The following is a 23,462-nucleotide window of genomic DNA, read 5'->3' as shown; positions in this document are numbered from 1 at the left end:
GAAATAACATCTGAACACTCTTATAATATTCACTTAGATCACTCGAATACATACATTTCAACTTCATTAAACGTTTCTTTGATACAGTCAATCTGAGCACCTTGTAACTTGTATTGCATTCTATCAACTACAGCATTTAATTATTTATATATACATTTGCATTACGTGAGGTAGTGACCTGGTTGGTGGGACACAGAGAATGACGCCCGCCACCATGCGTGACGGGAATGACATATAAGGGTTGAGATGTCTACACAAGACTAGAGTGTTTGCACGTCTTTCTCATAAGCCTCATGTATAGTTGCATGCATCCTCCTCTGTAGTCTAGCAGCATTAGTTCAGTTATGGCGAGGGGCCGCGGGGTGTGGGTCCTTCATTGCTGGTGTCATATAAGCATGCGCTTCTACAATCATTACACAATTTTGCAGGTTAAGTAGTTTTTAACATTCATACTTGGGTTCTTTCTGCTTTTATCGGAAGGCCATGCTACAGTTCTCCCCATCGCCCCGGCCTGGCTGACCGGGTCATGCTGGGAGCAGTAATACATTGTGGAAGGTGAAATGTTACAGTGTTAGTATTTCGTGCAAGCTCATGTCCGTCTTGTTCGTGGGAACGCGCTCACAACGGATCTGCCAGGGTGCTGCGGCGACAGAGATAATTGAAACTCTCCAAGGGTGGGGGCCGCGCCACGGTGCGCTGAGCTCACACCATCTTTACCAGACAAAATGGTTTCTGGGCCTAGCTAGATTTTAATACATGTGGGCAATCGATACGTGTGGGCAATGTCTCCAGCGGGTGAACCCTCCATCACCTGGGCCCGGGTGGCATGAGGGGACGCCCAATGAGCCATAGCCCTCACCTGGGGAGAAAACGCAGGCGAGGGGGGTCTCCTGGACCAGTCCTCCCCTACATTTCCCCCCTTTCGTTACTTAAGTAACAAATTCTTTAAATCTTCTATCCTCCTACATTCTGCTTCGTCCATCACCGCCTCATCCCATGCAGGAGTTCCTTTTATGGGCATCCATGCTCTGCACACCCCCCTTAAGCTCTCACCTCTCCTGGCGTATTCATCTGGGGTACACGTTAGATATATACATCCACCATCTCCTTCCAAATCTACCCAAACTTCCTCGTACCATTCTAGTATACGGGGCTCTTTGATGGTGGTGTGCCACAACTTATCTACAATATCCTTATCGTGGTACATAGGCACCAGTTGGTACCTGGGTGTGTTATCTATCCCTGTTTGTACTTGTGCTTCTTGCATCGTTTTTATTGTACCGTGTGAGTTGCCCATTGTCACCATCATCATTGCGCCTTTGGGCGCTGCGTTAGCACAACATCGAAGACCCACCTGGCACAGACAAAAAATGACGAGGAGGAACACCACAGCTGGCATAAAAAATTTCACAGTCATTCCAAGCCACGAGGGGACCCAGGAAAAAATATTGTCAAACCACGTACTATCTTCTGCTCTACCTTCCATCTTCATTCTTTCGCCTAGGTTGTGCACTGCTTCGATCACATGGGACAGGGAGCCATTTTCTGTGTCTTCAGAAGGTACGAAAGTGCAGCAGGCACTTCCTATTTTTCGGCAAACACCTCCATCCATCGCCGTCAACAGGTCCAGGACATACCTGTTTTGCATGGTCATCAGTCGTAGAGCTCTTAGTTCCACTTTTATGACGTTAAACCCCTCTTCAGTGTCATTCGCCAACTGGATCAGCTCCCAGCGTGTTATCTGGAGCCATTTTGCGTTTGCTCTTGCTTGAACACTTGAGATGAGTGAAGCAAAGAATGTTTCTGCAGAGCTGAATAATCGATACCTGTCTGGGATCTGTGCCAACAATTCAGATGACGCCTTTGATATGTAGTTTGATGCTCGTCTGTTTCGGGTCAGTACTTCTTGTTTACCTCCGGAGGACAGGACATAGATATGTGATTTTGCAGTTGGCTGGACCGCACTTTGTTGCACGCTTCCTGGTGCCCTTCTGTTCCCGTTAATGTGGCTTTCTGGGATCACCATTAGGGCCGAGTGCAGAGTGGCCATTGAGCAGCTGCCACTCCATGACTGGGGGAGGTGCAGGTATGCCTGGTTACCGCATACCCAGTATGTGTCCATTAGTGCCGCTGTCCCTTTTCTTAGATCTGGGATGGTCAGGGTCTTGTTGCAATTCTTGTTCGTCCCCATGGACGTTCTCCCTTCTCCTTTAAAACACAGTTCATAGTCTATTTCGCTCTGCAGCTTGAAAGGCTTTTCAATGGGTGTAACCCAAGTTAATTTCGAAATGTGTTCCTTCCATACTGGTGTGCACGTTTCTTCTATCCATTGCAACTTCTCTGGTGCCACACCCCTCAGTGCTTCAGCTTTACACATTACTTCTTAATCCTTACACTTGTTGTCAGAAAAAAGTGTCCCTTGTATTACAAAAAATGGTTCCTTGAGACATACCACTCCTACTGTCTTTGGATAACAGGTTTTCTCATTCTGCAGCATTGTAAAAGTTACTTCATGTGCCTGGAAGGTGTTCTTAATTCTGCATAGTGTGAGATGAAGGAGACATTGGGCATCCACAATAGGCAATTCTTTCGGTAACAATACTTTGGGTGTGCCTGAAGCATGGGGAATGAGGGAGCAGACATAGCAGCTCTCGTTTGTTGTTTGTTTGGCTGTTGCACTCATGTCAGCATACCACTTATTGGTTTGGTGGGGGTGTCGAGGGTCTTCCATCTTATCTAGCCCCAACCCATAGTATTCATCATACTTCCTCCTCCCTGCTTCCCTTTTCCGTCTGTTATTCTTGTTCCCATGGTGCTTCCCAGCCTCCTGAACAAGGGACAAAACAGACCCCCCTTCCTCCTTCCCGCCCCCCTTCACCCAGTCATCATATAATATTTCATGTGTTGCTTTCATTCTTTGATTTTCTTCCATTCTGTTATCCGATGATGTGTCTATGGCCATGGGGGCAGGTTGGCTGGTAGGGGTGTTATACAACCAGGATATGGCGGAGGGGTTTCGGTCGTTTAAGCTGTGAGCATTGTAATTAGACATCTCAGGTGGGGACAGTGTGTTATTTTGCATTTTACCCTCTGGCCCTCCATTTTGTGAGATGACAGCATTGGATGGTGTAGTATAATAGCCCCATACAAGTTTAGTTCCGTACCATACCAAGAAATCACCTTCTTTTGTATTGACATTGACACTTGCAGTTGTATTGGTCCCAGTAGTTGTGTTGTTCCCTCCCCCCTCGTTCATCTCGATAGAGATGAACGCTATGAACCAGTATGTAACCAGGCCAAACATTAATGTAAAAAACAATATAATGCACGCAGATAGTCCACATTCATACGAATATCTGCATTACTCAATTAACCACTCTCTAATTCTAGTAAATCTATCCGTTGCAGGCTGCCCGTTAGATGCCATGGTAGTTCCTGTTCGAGATATAAAAGTGCATTAAGTGCATGGATGTAAACATTTTGTTAGCACTACCAGTGCCAAGTATATATTGACGGGGAATGGAAGCGGGTAGGGTTTCAGGGAAGGGTATTGACAGACAAGGTAGTAAACAGGTCATACATTTAGTTACATCAGTAATTACATATAAGTTCACATGTAAAAAGAAACTCTTTTAACGAGGAAAAGTATCATCTGTTTAATCCAAATATATTTGTCAGCTACTTTTTCATTCACGTTCATCACTGTCATACGCACAAGCTTATTTTCAGACATTCTTCTCCACATCTATGTTTGCTGTTGTCTGTGCCTCCTCCTCTACCTCCTCCTGTACAGTGCTGTATGCTCTTCGTACGTTGGTCAAATGCACCCAATACTTTAGGCCCGTCACCTTTACTGCCGTAGGCGTGCAAAACACGACCTCGTATGGGCCATGGAATCGTGGTGCATTCCACCGACGCACAAAACTCCTGACATATATGAATTCGCCTGGCATCAGCTGTAGCTGTGGCTCAGGCTGTGTAACAGGCTCTGTTGTGTTTCCCTCCTCCCTCGTGAAGGGCGGAGAAAGCTGCTTTGATATTGCGCACGCAGCCCGTGTTAATTTCTTCAAATAATCTGTGAATTCCTCACCCAATATTGCGGCGCTCCTGTGTGCATCTGAGTGTTCGCGCAGTGGGGAGTGTGCTGTGTGCATTGGTCTCCCAGTTACGATCTCGTGCGGGGACAAATGGTGGTCTTTGCTCGGCTGGTTTCTCAGCTCAAAAAGTGCAAGGGGTAAACAGTAGATCCAGTTCTTTTTTAATGAAAAGCATAGTTTGGATAACCTGCCTTTCAACAGTCCGTTCATCTTTTCCACTATGCCGTTACTTTGAGGATGATAAATCGAGCACAACTTATGTTTTATACCTAATAATGTAGTCACTTCCTTGAAGAGCTCATTGACAAAATGAGTGCCGTTGTCTGAGCGAATTACGTCACAAATTCCCCAGCGCGGGAACACTTCCCTCACTAAGAACTTTGCAGCGCTTTTGGCATCAGGTCGCGCGCAGGGGCCTGCTTCTACCCACCTTGAAAATGGGCATACAACCACGATCATGTAACGTGCCCCATTGCACCTTTCTCCCATGTCAGCGTAATCAATATGTAGCTCTCTGAATGGACCATTGGGTTTTGGAATTGTCCCCCTGAGCGTACGTAGTGTCATACCTGAATTGTATATGTGACACGTTGTGCATTCTAGTGTCAGTCGAGATATGTGCTCCTGGAGACAGGGCACAAACCATTCTTCCTGTATTTCTGCTGCAATGTGCTGCTTAGTATTGTGTGCCAGGAAGTGTAGTTGTTGGAATGCAATTTCCAATAATTTTACTGGCATTACCACTTTTCCTGAGTTATTTTGTCGCCACAGTAAATCTGTCGCCGATTTGCTACATCCTCGTTTGGTCCACATTAATTTCTCATCTACACTAGCCCCTTCCTGTAGTTCTAGTATTTGTGATATAGGCATCAAATTGTAGCCTTCTGCAAGTTCTTCATTTGTTTTGTGTTGCAGCATGTACTCACCTATTTCATATTTCTGAAAGTAGGAGGCTTCCTTGGCGGCAGCGTCCGCTGCCGCGTTTCCCAAAGACACAACATCTGTGTTGGATGTATGGGCTTGGCACTTCACTATTGCTACCGCTGTGGGGTCTTGCAAGGCCTCAATCAACTCCTTCAGTAATTCTGCGTGCTGCACTGGAGTTCCATCTGCTCGTCGAAACCCCCTCCACCCCCATCTTGCCAAACCCCCAGGTACTGTTGTTGTCATGTAGGCTGAATCTGTGTATATTGTCACTGCACAACCTTTAGCGGCATGTAGTGCTTCTATGAGTGCAATCAGTTCTGCTGCTTGTGCGGAGTAATGTGATGCGAGGCGGTATTGTACTAGTGTCTCATACTCACCGTCTTCTAACCTCACCACTGCCATACCCACATGTTTCTCTCCTGTGTCCATGTCAATTGATGCTGACCCATCTACGAAGTACACTTCCCCTTCACTTAGAGCATCCTCACACACCACTGGGTCTTCCCCTCTGTTACCTGTGTAAGTTGCACAGTCATGTTCCTGCATGTCCTTTATCGTGCAAGCTTCTGTGATAAATGTGGCCGGGTTCACTGTTTTACATCTCACCACATGGATATTGGCACTGGATAGTATTATTTCATAAGCAGTCGCCCGCTGTGTTGTCAGTGTACTCTTTGACCTTTCTAGTATTGCAAATAATGAGTGTTCCACAAGCAATGTTACCGGGCATCCCATTACTATCGTGGCACTTTTCTCAATTGCGAACGCGGCTGCAGCCAGTGATTGCTCGCACGCGAAATGCCCTTGCATTGCGGCATCTAAAGTGCCACTATAGTAAGCCAAAGGCTTGTGTCCTAGTGACGTCTTTTGTGTCAATACGGCAGTCATCAGTGTCCCTTTGCAGTGTGAAAATAGGTAAAATTCTCGTCCATAGTCAGGGTTTGCGAGTACTGGGGCGCTTGAAATTAAATCTTTTAATGCTTGGAAAGAGGAGCTCATCTCTTCCGTCCATTCCATCTTTTTGTTCTCCTGTTGGGCAACCTTTAATGCTTGTAATAGGGGTCTGGTGTATGCCGCATAATCTAATATCCATGCTCGGCAGTAGTTGCACATTCCCAGGAATTTCTGCATGTCTTTTACTGTTGTGGGTTCTCCTACTGATCTTATGGCTTCTACTCTGTCGGGTATTATTCTCTTTCCATCTTTTGAAATTAGCTGTCCCAGGTATAGGACCTCTGTCAGACAGTACTGTAGCTTTCCCTTGTCCACTTTGTACCCCTTGTTGGCCAGTAAAGTCAGTAGTGTTATGGAATCTTTTCTGCATGTCTCTGCGTTTTGTGCACAGACGAGTAAATCGTCTACGTACTGAATTATGGTGCTCTCAACTGATAAGTTTCCTAGGTCTTCATGTAATATGCGGTTGAAGAAGCTCGGGCTCTCACAGTATCCCTGTGGTAATCTACAATGTTCGTATCTTTTTCCCCCAAGTGTGAATGCTGTCAAGTATCTACTTTCTTCAGCCAAGGGGATGGAGAAAAATGCGTTTTTCAAGTCAACCACCGTGAAATGTGATGCCTGTTGTGGGATGCTGCATAGTATCGATGCAGGATTCGGGACCAATGGGAACTCTTTCTGTATCACATCATTTAAGGGACGTAAATCCTGTATCATCCTCCAAGACCCTCCCTTTGCTTTCTTGATTGGGTAAATGCAGGTGTTGCATGGTGAATTTGAAGGCACTATGATCCCTTGTGGTAGTAGTGCATTTATTGTCTCTTTTATCCCTTCTTCAGCTTCACGGGATAATGGGTACTGTTTCACTCGGGGTAGAATTGCTCCCTGTTTCAATTTAATTATCACAGGCTGTACTCCATGCAACAGCCCTACATCATGGGGGCCTGTTGTCCACAAATTATTTGGTATGAGCCTCATGTCATCATCTGAGAACGACGGTGGTGCTCCCACCACCGCCATTAGTTGAACGGGGATTTCCCTTGCTTGAATCATTTTGTCAAAAGGCATTGCTATTTTCATCACTATTTCGCCATCCCCCTCTGCATCTGAGAAGAGATCCTCATCTATTAAGTCTCTTAGGGCGATGTTTGCATTTGTACACAGTACTGTCCGCCACTCACATCCATCCATGTCAATTCCAATCACACAGATCCTTTTCGCTGATACCTGCACAGCGTGCAAGTCTAACGACACCACTGACCCTGGCGCTGTATCGGGGCACACTATGGGACGGAAGAGGAACTCCGCTGGAATCCTCCAGTCCATTCTCCTCAGCTCTGGGATTATGAGGGCCAGTGTTCTTAGCCCATCAACAAACATTTCTTCATTGGCTGGCAATCCTCGTATTTCCTGTGTAGTCGTGAGGGCCTGTACTACTAACATTGCGCGCAATGGGCATATTCCGGGTGTTGAGCACACTATGCCTCTCTCGGTGAAAGATATGGTCATGTTTAGTTTACTCAGGAGATCCCTTCCTAGTAAATTTATTGGTGAGTGTTCGTAATACAGTAAGGGTGTTTTTACCGTTTTACCCCCCACTGTTACATCCAATGCTTCTGTGTAAGGAACTTTAATTACAGCCCCACAGAACCCCTGCGTCTCTAACTTCCGGTTAGATAACGGGAACCGGCCCTCTTTAATGCATGATTTCTACGCTCCCGAATCCACCATGAATATAAATTGCTTGTCTCCTATCTGCGCTCCTACCAATGGTTCCTCTGATGCATCGTAGGTGGTAGACAGGACTGGACACGCAAGTGTTCTCTGTGAGCTGTCCTATGTGGGGTGTCTCATTGCCCCCCCTTGATTGAAGACGCTCCCTGAAACCACCGACATGCCACTATAGGGTGCTGGTGCGGTGGCCCCGTTTGCTGTTGTGGCGAAGGGGTTGCCTGGCGCGTATTGCATAGCGTCATTGTTTTGTGGGTAGTTCTGTGTCCTATACTGATACCCTTGTGTTTGTTCATTGGGCCTCTGTTCTGTGTTTCTCTGCTGTTGTTGTCCCATCGGGAGTCCGTATGGGCTCCCTGGGTGTGGATGACCATAAATCTCCGCCTCCTGGAACCCATTGTTTTGTCTGCTTCTGCACTCCCTGGAGTAATGTCCCCATCGTCCACAGTTCCAGCAACTCCCCTGGGGGCCTCTGGGACCCTGCCATCCATTTCCTCCCACTCCCCCGTACCCCTGTCCACCCCCTCTCCGGCCCCTGTACCCACCTCGTCCCCCTCGAGGGGTCCACTCTTGCCACTGCGGACCTCCGCCTTGCTCCTGCTCGTTCCACTGCCGCTGTCCCGCTCCAGGCCCAGCCCAATTAGTTGCCACCCTTCCTTGAATTGCTACCAGCCCCTCCTCCTCTTCATCTCCCTCCCCGCTGTGTGGGAGCGCGGCGACTGCTGCTGCGACCTTCACCAACTTTGTCTGCACTAGTTTCGCTTTGTCTGCCAATCTTTTCTGCGCCACCTCTTTCTCCCTTTCTTTGATCCTCTTACAATGGTGTACTATTATGCTTTGGATCTCAGGCCATCCCTTTGCTTCAATACCTGCTATCTTGTCAAGCGCCTTTTGCACCTCTTTTGGGAGCCCTCTTTTTATAATGAAGTAAAACAGAGATGTCGATTGATACCAGGGCGTGCCCGTTTCCGTTCTCCACATCTCTTGGACCCGGAAAATGTAATCCATAGCATCTTCCCCGTCATTCATTGTACACTGCATTACTGACTGTAGGTCTGGTGTGTCTGGAAACGTTTCCCGCAGGGCATCCCACACCCTCGCACGCACTGTGTTAAAGGAGGCCCCATCATGACGATCGCAATCTAATGTTACTCCCGGGAAACCGGCTTTCGCCCACACTCTATCGGCCTGATCCCCCACTGCTGATACAAGCAAGCTCTTCACATCACCTATTGCTAGGGGTACCCCGGCAGGGTGCTTCTCAAATGCATATATCCACTTGCTCGCCCCTCCTGATAGTGGGGGCAATAACTTCAATAAATTGGCCTTGTCCATTTGAGCCCATGGGATGTAGTTAGGCCTCCCTCCTCCCCTATGTATCAGCGGGAGCTGTAGCTTCCCTTTCACCGTGGCATCTGTTCCCGTCTTTCCTCCTGTTGTTCCTAAAGAGGCCATTTTCCCCACCCTGTTCCTTAATCGCCCTGTCCATTCATCATCCAGTGTTCTTATTGAACATGCACCATCTACTCCTTCACTTCCCCCTCCCATTGCCATACTCAACCTATCGCTTTCTTCCACATCGTCTCTTATATCACATAGTAGTTCGTCTCTGCCCCCTATAGGCCTTTCTTCGTCATCGGTACACCCCCCTCCCATTCCTAGTTCAATTATTCGTGTTGGTTCTTCTTGAATTCTGAACAGTATCTCACCTTTTTTCCACCCTTCCTCAAGTGGTCTAATTTCGCTCTGTGCTCTAGACGTTTGTTCTGATCTTACTGCATTGTGTGCTGTTTGCTCACATATATTTTTTATCCTCGAGAGCTCATCCTTGGCTATTGAGAGCCTTGATTCCAGATCGTTTGTTAGCTTTTCTATGTCTACCCTTTGTGTACCTACCTGGGCTCGTTCTCTAGTGCTCTCGTATGGCGGGGGTGCAGTTGGCCTTTGGGGTGTAGTAGTGGTCGGGGGAGGCACATAAGTGGGGTCGGTGTACCCTTCTGCGGGCACAGGCTTATTTATTATCGGGTACAAACTTATCACCTCCACGGGTGGTTCTACATTTGACAGTTCCTTATCATCTCTCGGTATCATGAGTGGGTTGTCAGTGGTGGATGGTAGGTCAGGGTTTGTTACCGGAGCCTTGGGTGGTGGTATTTCTTCAAATAATCTCCAGAGGTCTAATATTTCCCTCCTGTTGTGCAGCTGCTTTCCTTTGTATTTTATGCAAATGCATGTGGCTACCATATCTAGCACGCTTTTGTCAAAGGACCCCCCCTCGGGCCATATCTGGGGCAACCCCTCTCCCTTCAACTCTGTTATCCATTGGTCATGATATTTCTTAATCCGCTCCGCGTACCCCGGTAGGTTCTTGCAAATATGTGATAAGGGTGTTTCTGCCCCCATACTTTGGGTTCTCCTGGCACTTGCGTGTCCCTGTGTATGCAAACTATCGCTCTGTGAGTCCTCGTATTCTATGTGTTATTTAATAGTGGGCGTTCCAGTATTCCTCCCCCTTCCCGCACTCGACGGCAATGATCGTACACAATCTTTATTCTACTTTTTTTTCCTTTCTTTTTTTGTGGGCACATACAAGAGCAAACCGTCAGTAATATCGACCAAGTTAATCCAAAAATCAAAGAGTTACGCACTCACTTCACCTTATTATTCTTGTTTTCGTAGAGCTTCGTCCGACCACACTTATCATGGCCATTCACTGGTTATACATGTACAACACCTTACACACCTACACCACCAAACTATCTCTTCATCATACACGATGTGCGCACACCTCACTGTACCGCTCCATTCACAACTCACCCTGCCCTCCCTTTCCTCCCTGGCCGGCTGTCCCTGTCGCCTTACTCAGATATTCGTATGCACAGATATATATATATATATATATATATATATATATATATATATAAATTCAAATATTTAATCCTCACTCTTACAGTGGGACTCCCTGTCTTCTTATTTTATATCTGTGATTTCAAACTAGGCTCACTTTTAGTCCTTACCCCCAACCCTGAAGAAAAGAATAGAAAGAGTAGCAGTTACTAATATATTCTCCGTGTCCCCCTTTGCCAGACACTTTTAACTTATTTTTCACTTCTTCATATATTCCCAGTACTAGTCAAGATAGCACTATGCGGCGCCGCCTTCCACCCCCTTTCGGAGCTAGGTTCCCGTCACTTTTATCTCTTATTCACTTCTTAATCCTAATGGCCATATGCAAAGAAAAGGCAAAGAAAGTTTAAAAACGGTCTTTAGTAGACCCCTGTGCTCCCCCTTTCTACCCGTCCACGTTTTCTCTCCTGAGTTTCCTCTCCCCACCCCCTTTATGATCGCTCGCACTCAGTACTCACGTGCCCGTCTTGAACTGATAGTCTCCGAAACTGGGTCCGTCCAGGCAGTGTTGCCGTCTGCTCAACAGTCAGCCCCGGCTCCGGCGAGCGGTTCTCAAAGGGGATTTTTCAACCGGGATCCCGTACCCTCTCTCTATTGAGTGCGCACTTCTTAGTGTACCGGTCGCCGTTGGCGGGCGGCTTCCCGGAGCCGGCGCACCGTGCGTATCCCTTTTCGACCGGAGATTCTCGTGCCAAAAGGGGACGGTTATAATTAGTTAGGAAGAAATAAAAATCACGCTATCGGGGTCACCACTGAAGGCAAGCGTCCCCACACAGCACGATCCTCCCCGCAATGAGAGACAATGAAGGACTCTCCCAAAATGGGAATAAGGCCAAGACAGAGTGCGGGTGAGCGTAAATGGGAGTTTATCAATCAGAATAGGGCATGCAAAGAACTCTGCAAACTCCGAGAGCGCTCTGTCTGACAATAGCAAAGACAGGCGTATATATTTACAGAAAACGTCATCAGAACCTACATACTATAGGGGGCACAAGTTCATTGGGATTGGGTGGCGACGACTAACTATAGGTGCTGCTGCGGCGTGGTTGGTCTTGGCTGGAAGACGTCACTGGTCAGCCTCGTGGGTTGGGCTGGGCCTGGCAGGTCGGCTTGAGTTCATCCGGGCGGTGTTGGTGTGCCAATGCGGCCTGTGGCAGAGATGAATGCCTTTCCTGACTTATTTGCCCTCGGCCATGCACACCGCAGTCATTCAGTCATTACAGTGTTATTCTCTTTAGTAAATCTTTCAATAGGTTATTTTACAGGTTAATGCAACACAGGAGGAATGCACCTTGTGAGGGGTCTGGTGGCCGTTTGTCAGAGCATGATTACCTGTTTCCTGTTGACCGGTATCATAGGTCGAGGGGCTGGGTCCTGGGGCATGGGACGGGTGGTACATGTCTTTCTGTCTTGTTAGAAGTTATTATGAATGGGCCGCTGTATATTACCCCAGTGTTGGGTGTCTCGATTACACGGAGTCATAAGTCTTAAGATGATCTGGTGGGTTGTGGGGTTTACGAGGGGGCGCTGGAGGATCTGTGTATTCAAACAGAGGTTTACTGCCGTGTTGTAAATAACGCAGGTGGCAGGCCCTGGCCTTGGATGCGGTAGCGGGACCTACAAATCTTTGAAGCGGCTCCAGCCTAGTTGGGGGTGGTGGGGCAGCGCGGCGCAGGCCTCAGCTCTCTTGTCTGGCAGACTTCGCAGGGTGGGAGGGAGAATGGCCTTGCGCATATTTACAAAGGTATTTTTTCCTGTGTGTTGCCAACTTTTAGGTAAAGGAAATAACATCTGAACACTCTTATAATATTCACTTAGATCACTCGAATACATACATTTCAACTTCATTAAACGTTTCTTGGATACAGTCAATCTGAGCACCTTGTAACTTGTATTGCATTCTATCAACTACAGCATTTAATTATTTATATATACATTTGCATTACGTGAGGTAGTGACCTGGTTGGTGGGACACAGAGAATGACGCCCGCCACCATGCGTGACGGGAATGACATATAAGGGTTGAGATGTCTACACAAGACTAGAGTGTTTGCACGTCTTTCTCATAAGCCTCATGTATAGTTGCATGCATCCTCCTCTGTAGTCTAGCAGCATTAGTTCAGTTATGGCGAGGGGCCGCGGGGTGTGGGTCCTTCATTGCTGGTGTCATATAAGCATGCGCTTCTACAATCATTACACAATTTTGCAGGTTAAGTAGTTTTTAACATTCATACTTGGGTTTTTTCTGCTTTTATCGGAAGGCCATGCTACAGTTCTCCCCATCGCCCCGGCCTGGCTGACCGGGTCATGCTGGGAGCAGTAATACATTGTGGAAGGTGAAATGTTACAGTGTTAGTATTTCGTGCAAGCTCATGTCCGTCTTGTTCGTGGGAACGCGCTCACAACGGATCTGCCAGGGTGCTGCGGCGACAGAGATAATTGAAACTCTCCAAGGGTGGGGGCCGCGCCACGGTGCGCAGAGCTCACACCATCTTTACCAGACAAAATGGTTTCTGGGCCTAGCTAGATTTTAATACACGTGGGCAATCGATACGTGTGGGCAATGTCTCCAGCGGGTGAACCCTCCATCACCTGGGCCCGGGTGGCATGAGGGGACGCCCAATGAGCCATAGCCCTCACCTGGGGAGAAAACGCAGGCGAGGGGGGTCTCCTGGACCAGTCCTCCCCTACAATAGCTGCTTTGATGGCAGTATCATAGGTTTATGCGAGTGTTTGAGGGTCTGAAGAAAAAGGTGGTCTGAAGGCTGGACCTTGGAGGAAGGGCAGTAGCCTCGCCTTAGTGAGCTCGCAGGAGCTTCTAGCGAGGCAGGGAGGGAGTGGTTGAGGTGAGGGGGTAGCTGGGGTGCTAGTGGTGAGGATGCTAAAGGTGATGATGTGGTGGTCAGACCATGGGGTGGCAGTGTTTCCTGTGATGATGAGTGGACAGTTGTGCTGTGCTATCCAGTCAAGCGTTCTGCCCTGGGTGTGAGTTGGGCTAAGTATGGTGTTCTTGTAACCTAGAGCCTTGAGGGCAGAGTAAAGGGATTTTGCTGCTACTTCCTTACTATCCTGGAGCCCTAGGTTGGAAGTAGTGGCTGGGGGGGTTCATGATGAGAGAAGGTGGTGTGGAAGGGGTAGGTGCGCTCTGAGTGTTAGGGGAGATGTACATTACAGATTTTACACTGGGGGGCTCATTTTCAGTGGTGGTGGACCATGTGGCATAGCATTTGGCACAATAGAATTCAAAATGGTGGTAGAAGATTTGCACATCACAGATTTTACACTGGGGGGCTCATTTTCAGTGATCGTGGACACATGTGGCATAGCATTTGACACAATAGAATTCAAAATGGTGGTAGAAGATTTGCACATCACAGATTTTACAATGGGGGCTCATTTTCAGTGGTGGTGGACACATGATTAATCACATTTGTTATGGGATAGTACAGTTGTGTGGAGGGTAAAGTACTTTGTTGGTTGCTGTATTGGTAATACTAGTAGTGGATGCGGCCTTTGAGGTTGTGCGGAGGAGCCTGGCCTTAACAGTGAATATAGAGGGTTGTTCAGTACGTGAGCATAGCAGTGTATTACGGGTGCTCGTGGGGGTGGGTTGTGAGCTGAAGGCGGCTTGCAAAGTACAGGCACGCAACCTGAGAAGCCTTGAAGAGGCACATGGGTTGGAGAGAAGCTTGCTAGAGTAGTGCTTCTTACCTTGTAGATGCTGCCTCTTGAAACATGTGTAACCTAGCCCTATTAGCACAACCACAATGACTGCATGACACCACATATAACCACTCTTTTCAACTTTGTTTCCACAATCTCACCTTGCATCCTTTAAGCTGGTGTTCATGGACATTTGCAGACAATCAGGGCATAGACATTTTAACGCAACAATAGTGGTCATATCAAATGGGCAAACTTGTCATTTTCTTTCTTTCTTTCTTTCTTTCTTTCTTTCTTTCTTTCTTTCTTTCTTTCTTTCTTTCTTTCTTTCTTTCTTTCTTTCTTTCTTTCTTTCTTTCTTTCTTTCTTTCTTTCCTTCTTTCCCTCTTTCCTTCTTTCTTTCTTTCTTGCTTCAGCTAGAGATTTAGCAATTCAAATGCCTCGAGTTGGCACCAGACTGTGGATCGGCTGCCATAAGACTTTTGTCACTTATTGCTTCTCACAATCCTTGCTCTATCGAGATCACCATACATGGAGTTGTTCACTTCAAGGGACAGCTCACCCTCAGACACCTTTACATCCACCCGGTGATGCCTTAAGGACACATATTTCTGCTAGCTCCATGGAAGCTGTGTCTCTCCCTACTCGATGTCTATCTCCTCGGGGTGCAGTTCTTGTGTCCTCAGATGTTTCATTCTGACCTCCACGTGCTCATCCAGGAGCTGAACCACTGTATATGTGTTAGCTTTTGCCTGGGTACCACCAGGACTTCCACCGGGAACATCTCCTCTGTCTCCTTAATGGTGCATTCCTGAAGTTCAGACATCCTAATACACCCCCCTTGAGTCCTAAGTGATTGCTGTTGGTCTAGGCATTTTCAGGATCACTAATAAAATAGGGATTCTTGTATCTATATTGCCATTTACGCACCATAACAGATCCTAGGAGTAACTGAAAGTATGTTGTTACAATACTGACCCTAAAATACTTTTTTATTATTTTCACCAAATAAAAACAGTTTGTGTTCTTCAATAGAGGTTGGCAAGGGAAGACTTTTTTACATGAAGAAGGTCAAGGTTTAAGTGTGGGGAAAACTCAACATTTGTAGCATACAAAGAGTGACACTCCAGATATTTAAGTATACAAACTAAATGGCGTTTTAAAAATGTAGGCAAGCAGATGAAAAAAGGGGGGTGGGCTTGATGGTGGCAATCAGGCAACTGAGAGAATGGATTATCTTGTAATTGGGGCTGGGCTAGCCTATACCAGAAGGCTTTTGTCAGGTATTCATAGTGGCCTTCTGTTTTACTTATGCCTTATCTGTAGCTCTTAACTGCTCTGTAAGCACTACTCATCGATTATCAATGTATTCTTCGCCAGCTCCGAATTTTCTCCGAGGCACCATGCATGTATACCAGTGCCCACAGCCCCAGACAAGTACATGATGAATAACCTCAACACAGGAGTTTAAACAACCTTCTTCTCCATGCAAAGTACCACATGAACTTCCTTAATCAGGTCACAGGAGCCAGAGAGCAGAGAAACGGGAGAAAAGCTGAGCAGCTAAAACTCACAGAGCCAATGGAATTTGAAAGAAATGGAAGGGAAGCACCCTACTAGTAAATCTCAGGAGTACAGTATAGAATGAGCAAAGTATTTGTATTTTGTTTTTATTTTAATTTATGTAGCGCTTTAATCCAAAGCGCTTTACAAGAGGAACAAGTGAATACAACAAGCAATACATGACAATGAATCTAAACCAGAAAACAGTACAAAGAACAATTTACATTAATGATGAGGTTAAGTACAAATAGAGAGGGACAGAGGTGAGAGAGGGGGTAGGAGGAGTGGGTGGAGGTGGGTTCAGTAGTGAGAGAGGAAACAATAGGTGCTAGGGGGAGAGTGGACGAGATAAGATTTTAGAGAAGTGCGAAATGAGGGGTAGGAGGTGATGGAGCAGACGGGGAGAGGAAGCTGGTTCCAATGGAAGGGAGCGAGAAGTTGGAAGGAGCAGAAACTGGAGGGGGCACAGGGAGGGGAAGAGTAGAGAGAAGGAAGTGATCCGCAGAACGGAGAGAACGAGAAGGAGTATAGAAAGTCAGAAGGGAGGATAGGTAAGGAGGGGCAAGACCATAGAGGGCTTTGAAGACTAGACAGAGGAAGTTAAATTTGAGCTGGGAGTGAAATGGGAGCCAGCCTAGTGAGTTAAGAGAAGAGGAGATGGAGTCGTGAAGTGAGAGGATGCAAAGGGAGTGCAGGGCAGAGTGGTAGACAGATTTGAGGGGGGAGTGGTGAGAGGAAGGGAATCCAAAGAGAAGAGAAGTACCCTTCTAAACTTTGCTGCTGTCCCTAGAAATATCCCATGCCGCATAAGGGAGCCCTACAGCCCTAGGCAGCACCGAACAGGTCTCATTTCTGAAAATGTAAACACGCGTGTGGTGCTTGTTCTCTCTGAGAAATAAGAAATGGCCTACATATATGTCATTGGTCTTTAGTGTATCATGGTGACCTGCACATTTCTATGCCACTGTGCAATATGTAAAGGAGTTTTCCCTGTTGTCAGAATTATTTTCATTCAATATGATGATGTTGATTTATCTATTGTGATCTGTTCACATCTTTGTGACAATACAATATATACTCAGGATATGCATATTGTGATCTGTACATGTTTCTGTGTGACACTGACATGTGCATGCAGAGGTGTTAGATGCAAAAGGCCATTACTAAAGTCTCCCATATGCTTTATTTCCAGCACTGCCTGGGCATCCTTTACCTGCTGCATGGCATCTGCCGTCACGACCCTCAACACATACACCAAGACAGTCCTGGAGTTCAAGCGCAACCAGAAAGCCTACGAGCAGAATCTTCCGGAGCCAGAGAGTTTCCTGGAGCCAACCGAGATGAGCTTCTTCCGGGACCAGCCCCTTCGTTCGGTATCAGATAGTGTGGATTTTTACTCGGAGTTGCAGAGGAAGGTTCTCCTCCGGGAGCACACTGTGCAATGCCCAGCAAACCACACCGTGGACCGCAGCCTGGAGCTGGAAGACGCAGATACGGCACTCGGCGAGGAGCATTGTTAATTACCACACGCAAAGCTGAAGGCTCTTGTAAGATAGCCCATGTGGCCGTAGAAGGAAGCACAATTATCCGGAGGATGAAAGCTTCCGGTGACTCCGGTGCTCTGGGTAACATAAGTAGAATCTCCTTCCCTTAAAGACCTGAAGTTCTGAAATGTGTGGTCTGTGGCCCTTTTGGGTTCTCTGGCAACCTACTCATGGCCCCAGTAGTCAGGATATCTATTCGATGGATCTTCGGACAAGGTCATGTACATATTTTTCCAAACTCTGTAGAGTGGACTGCTACTTCAGGAAGCTTGGGACCTTCTGGAGTCAGCGAGAACACCACTTATTCCAAGGAACATTTCAAATGAGTTTATTTAAAGCTGATATTGGGACTTTTTTTCTAAACATAACCACAGAGGTTGATAACCATGAGGTCACCAACGGGGCCAGTATAGGACCCCATTCAGTAAATTGTTTCTGCGAATATAAAAATGTACAATGTCTTAACATGAGCAAAGCACCAGTGAACACAATAAAAATCATATTTAACCAGTCTAAAAGTGTTCTCTGCTCTCAACTAGGTTAACAAATACGAGAATGTTAAGCACAGATGCATAGATGTAGGATTTCCCCCGAACAGCTGAGATCAAGAGTTTATGGAGTGAAAAAGTTCTACTCTAGAGAAGGAAAAAGGGTACATGGATTTGTGCACCACAAAAGACATAACAGGAGAATTGGGTAAATGAAGGCATGCAAGCTTGACAGAGGTTGTGATACAAGGAAAGGGCACACTACAGCATAATAGAATGATAGTATATTGGTACTGAGATAGGGTTTCACGAGGCCCACTGACTGGATACAGAAGGGTGCATTGATGCATGTAAAGAGGATCGGCTAGATATGTATGCCAATTCAGACAGGATAACAGGGAACAGATGGATTCATAGACAACAGCAATACAGGGTGGACTCAGGCTGATAGCCAGTTATTGTACCCGCCGGCATGATAGAAAGGTGAGATGGGTTGAGGCATAGTGGCAAGATAGAGTGGGCTGGGTTCCGGAATGGTTGCAAGATAGGTTGGAATGCGACATGATACCAAGACAAGGCGAATTCAGGCATGGTAGCAAAATAGGGTGAATTCAGGCAACATTCTATTTTAGGATGAATTTGGCCATGATACCAACAAGAGAGGGTGCTTGCTGGTGTGATAGGAAGATTGGTTTGATTGAGGCATGATTGAGTAGAGTCAGTCATGTAGCAATGTACTGTGGACTGAGGCATTGTGGGGTCAAAGGGTAGATTCAGGCATTATTACCAAATAGGGTGGTTTCCAGCATAATAGCAAAGGAGGGCAGATTTAGGCAAGATAGCAAGATAAGGGAGTTTTGGGCATGAAACAAGATAGGGTACTTTTAGACTATCACGTGGGTTACACTAGGCCAGAATGGAAATACAACTAAATTTAAGTTTCTATACTTTGGGGAGACAAGACGGGTTGGGCAAAATGCAACTCATGAAGTAAATGAGTCCTCTCTTGACTTAGAACAACTCAAAACCAGGGTTTATGGGATTTCGGCACCTTTGGTGCTCATCTTTTTTTTTTTAAACAAATGGGGGTTCTCCTTGTGTCTCTATTTTGGGCTGAAGGGTTTCCGGCACCTGTCCTCTCTGCGTTTTTGGTATCTTCTCTTCCTGGGGTTCCTGTACCCATCTTCTTTTGATCGTTCCCGGGTCTTGACTCTGTAACTCGCAGTTGCAAGTTAAGAGGGATCCTGCACTCTTCTGATTTGGGTTTTCTCTTGGCCTTGTCCCTCTTAACCTAAGACGCAGGTTTAAAGGTCTCCCATTACGTAACATAGGGTGTCTGAACAATCAAATTCTTTATGCACAGGATGTGCATTTATTTGCTTGGCAAACTTCACAATGAATGTCTATTGGTTCCCATTTACTCAGCAACAAAAAGTAGCATATTCATTTAGGCTTTTTACCAAGAGGGGGTTTTGGTATTTGCCCACCTCTTTCATTTTCTTTTATTCAATGTTTTTCAATTTCTCAGATTTGAGAGTCATGTTTTTCCCTCAACATCTTTCTATACATAGTGACAAAAAACATACAACAATAAACAAACGGATTCAAAGAGGCAACAGCGGGTCTGTAGCTCCTGTGGACAATCACGTACTTCGTAACTCAAAACACTACTACAGGTGTATAATAGACTGTACAAAACCTATGAAACATGTTCTGAAGCAGATAGACATTTTCATCAAAAACATATTACATCTTGTAATGTGTGCAAAAAGCATGAGCAGAACAATAATGCATAACATGTGTCCATCAATAACCATTGACATGTGGCGTGGTCCATGTGTCCATATTGTAAAATAGTAAATTCTACTTGTTCATATGGGTCTGTGCTCCTAACACATTTCTTCAAGGAGCGTTATGGGTCAGAGTGTCCGGATTCTGATTCACACCTAGTGTGATGGTCACCCGACCTACTCTTGGTTGACGTCACTAATGATTAGTACATAACTGGGACAGAGTTTAATAACTGTGATTCTGTCCCTTCCTTAGACGTTTCGGCAGTGATGATTTAATGCACCTTCTTCTGGACCATTAGACTGGTGGACCCCAGGGAATCCAGAGAACCCTTAGCTACTGGTCTTCTGGGGGTACACCAGACTTGTGATGTCGCTCCACCAGGAGTCAACACTCTTGTAGTGGGAGGTGTTAAGTTCGCAGAGTAGAGTTTTCTGAAGGGTTCCTCTGCTGTAAAAAAAAGGTTTCCTGTGTGCAATTCTTCCCAAGGGACCTCTGAAGGTTTTCCTTGAACAGGAAGGAGAAGGATCAGGTTGGGTGCGCTGCGCCCTATAAATGAATTAAGGTGTTTGCAACCGAGGGACGTAGGTTCAAAAACGCCCACTATCTGAGTCGCAGTGTTCGGCCGTGCCTCGAGGGGCACAGCAAACTCAGCCCGATGCGGCCAGTTGCTAGGATACCTGGTGCAGAGGCTGGAAGAATATTGACATTCTTCACAATATTTACATATTGGCCGCCTCTGCAGCTGATCATCTCCCAGTATCAAGGAGTCAAAATCATAATCAAGTGACATTCTCAGCATCCTATTGAATATCAAGGAAAGCCTTTCCCCGAAGTGCCTCACTTTGTTACAATCCCATAGCATGTATTTTAACGTTCCTGCCCTGCGAGAACATCCCCAGCACAAATCCGTACAAGTAATACCACGCCTATACAGTCGTTCAGGCATCCAGTAGACTCTGTTCAAGATATTAACTTGTCTCGACCTCTCCCCCAGGCTAATAGAAGAAAGAACTACTTTCCTGCAGACAGTACTAGAGTTGTTTTTTAAAAAATGCAAATTCAAAATTACCAGAATTTGAAAATATTCATAGATATTTTGCGTGTTACTTTTTTAATTGGATCACCTGATCTTTAAGGGAGCAAAAAAGAATGCCCTTTTTTTTAAAGAGCAAAATATATTTTCACTCTAAAACAGATATTTTGTTTTCTCTTGAGAAAAGTTTATTTACCCAAATGTAAATGGTACATCAGGAAATTTGGCCACAAGTGGAGGCATTCCCCTAAGGATACTGGGACCTTTTACACAAAGAAAATAATTTCAGAATAAGCACAGAAACCTAATCCCCCATATTTGCCCTTGGACATGTCAACTCCCAGCAAAAATATACAAAGTGCCATTGATCGACTTCAAGTCCAATGGGGAAAAGAAAGAGAACGCGCAGAGCAAAAGACAGGAGAGAAAAGACATGACGGAACGAAGGAAGAGGAGAAGGGCGGAGCAAGAAGCATGTCACCACCCAACACCACCGCTTTGTAACCACCATAGAGATCTACTAAGCATCTCAAGATTTCCTTATTTCTCTCCACTGACCTTCCTTGAAGGACAACCTTCCGACAATTTTGTTAGATCAATGAACCAGGATTCAAGGTCAGGTTTTCTTTTATCTTTATGGAGTCCATGTAAATTTCACATAAGAGCCATTTGTTTCAGCAGCGAGTTGTAGGTGACGGTGCTTTCCCGTATGGCGAAGGCGAACCTAGTGTGGACAGCGAATTGCACTGCGAGCCTGCCTGACACTCCATCCCAGAATGGTGTAACTCTATGGCATGACCACACCATATGTAATATGTTCATGTGTGGTTTAGCACAGACTCAGCACTTGTCAGAGTCCACTAGTCCCATTTTTAAATGTCCTAACTGCCATCCAGTGTATCAGAGGTCTGCACCCTTAGGCTCTCCAGATGTCCTGTACGACAAGACCCATCAACCATAAACTACCTAGCTAATGATGAGGTATCATGGGAGTAGTAGTCTAAAACATCTGGAGGGCCGCAGGTTGCAGACCGCTGCACTGACCAGGTCCTCATTCACTAGCTCCACTGCAGGTCCTTCCTGCTGTTTCAGTTTCACAGATGTAAGGTCTTCCGCTGTGATTTCCTTGTGTGTCTGTAAATCTGTGATAGGTGATAGCCTTCTTGTTGATGCAGTCCATAGTATCTGTCTGGCCTAGCATACAGGGAACAGGTCACCTACATCCACCCCGGAGTACCAATGCCTCATTCGCCTATAACACTGATAGGCCTCACCTCTCAGGCCATAGTTTGCTTTCACTGCTCTGCACATCATTAGGGCCGCTCCACCCAAGAGGTCCCCACACATTTTAGGCAATTTGTTATTGCGGACAAATGCCAAGTGGCACCTGGGTTCCGCTCCACCCTGGGGGTTGCTAATATCAGAGCTCCATCCTAACGGGGAGCGCATCTCCATATTCTCCCAGCATGGCCTTCCATTTGCTTTGGGGCAAATTAAATATGATCTGATCCCAGTATTAACTTCCTTGGGTTTTTCGTGGAGATGGTCTGTGGGACTGCTGTAGCCGCACGAGGTGCTCTTTAAAGGCATATCCAGGGGGGTGGCTATCTCTGTGTTCCTTTCCATTGGTTGCCTTGTGCGGGGTTGCAGCTTTGAGATCTGTTAGCAGGTTTGGTCGATTAAACCACCCTTCTCCACTGGCAGTTGCATCCTATGAAGGCCCAGCACCTCCTCCCGCTTCTCCCACTGGCTTCCTTCTTTTGCAGCTAGATTGGCCGCTTCCAGTACTTTTCTGGGATCTACATTGGCGAAGACCGGAGCTTCTAGGGATGCTGGGAAGGTATAACGTCCTTTCATCATGCAATGTTTTTTCGTTGGGTTTTTAACTGCAAATTTTGTAACGAAAAAACCTCCGCACATTTTTAGGGGGGTTGCAATAATATATATTTAGGGTGTGGGTGTTCGGGATCATATAAAAAATCAAAGTGGATGGGGGTTTTGGGAAACCCCCCAAAAATAAAAAATAAAACATTTGATGAGTTTTTTTCATTGAAAAATCTGTCGTAAAAAACCTTGCAAAAAAACATCCTGCAATGAAATGACATAGAACCCAGGGAAACATCGCCATTTTGTAGCGGTTTACTCTTCCCCACTGTGCAGTCCATAGCTCATTGCTCCTAGTATTTTATGCAAATGAAAAGCTCAATTTGTACCTCAACGTTTCCCTTCAAGTCAAAAGTAAAAATATCAGAGGTCCTGATTGTGTCACTTCTAAGCTGCTAACACTCTGACCCAAAGGTTTCCGTACAGCTGTGATGTGGAAGCAGGGCCCGGGATCCTATGTGTCAGTTGTTTCCTATTATTTATTTGTATTAGTTTAACTCATTTTTTTGTTGGGATATTTGCCTGCCTTTAGGGACTAAAAGTGTCTAGTATGCCACATATTAGCTCGGGAGGATAAGCCACGTGTTAGCTTCGGAGGATAGCTCAGAGGCAACACGTTTGTCTTGGAAGCAACAAATCCCAGTGGTCACCGTTTTAAACGCATTGTAAAAGAACAATTATTATATTTGTTGGCCTGCATACATCTGTTCATTTCAGCATACATTGCATTCTGGGAGTTGTATTCTTTATTCATCTCTCCTAAATAGAAAGGACTAAACTAAAACCAAATTACCAGCAAAGCCCAGGCCTGCAAAACGCCTCGTCCCCACTGACATGGAATCATCTGGAACCTCTTTTAGTTGCTTTCTTACCTAGC

General features: G+C 46.1%; 1 protein-coding gene across 4 annotated transcripts in view; it reads left to right on the top strand.

Moving 5' to 3' along the window:
- Window positions 1-17,894, top strand: part of LOC138487933 (germ cell-specific gene 1-like protein) — a 225,660-nt gene extending 207,766 nt beyond the window's left edge. For all 4 annotated transcript variants that reach the window (XM_069614567.1, XM_069614566.1, XM_069614569.1 and 1 more), the window contains one exon: window positions 17,035-17,894. In XM_069614567.1, coding sequence (XP_069470668.1) covers window positions 17,035-17,362 — 328 coding nt within the window. In that variant the 3' untranslated portion in view covers window positions 17,363-17,894. The remainder of the gene's footprint in view (window positions 1-17,034) is intronic.
- The last annotated feature ends 5,568 nt before the right edge of the window (window positions 17,895-23,462 follow it).

Source organism: Ambystoma mexicanum, chromosome 9 (genome assembly GCF_040938575.1).
Source record: "Ambystoma mexicanum isolate Mex_15411 chromosome 9, UKY_AmexF1_1, whole genome shotgun sequence".
Taxonomy (NCBI): domain Eukaryota; kingdom Metazoa; phylum Chordata; class Amphibia; order Caudata; family Ambystomatidae; genus Ambystoma; species Ambystoma mexicanum.
This window is presented reverse-complemented; position numbering and strand designations above follow the sequence as displayed.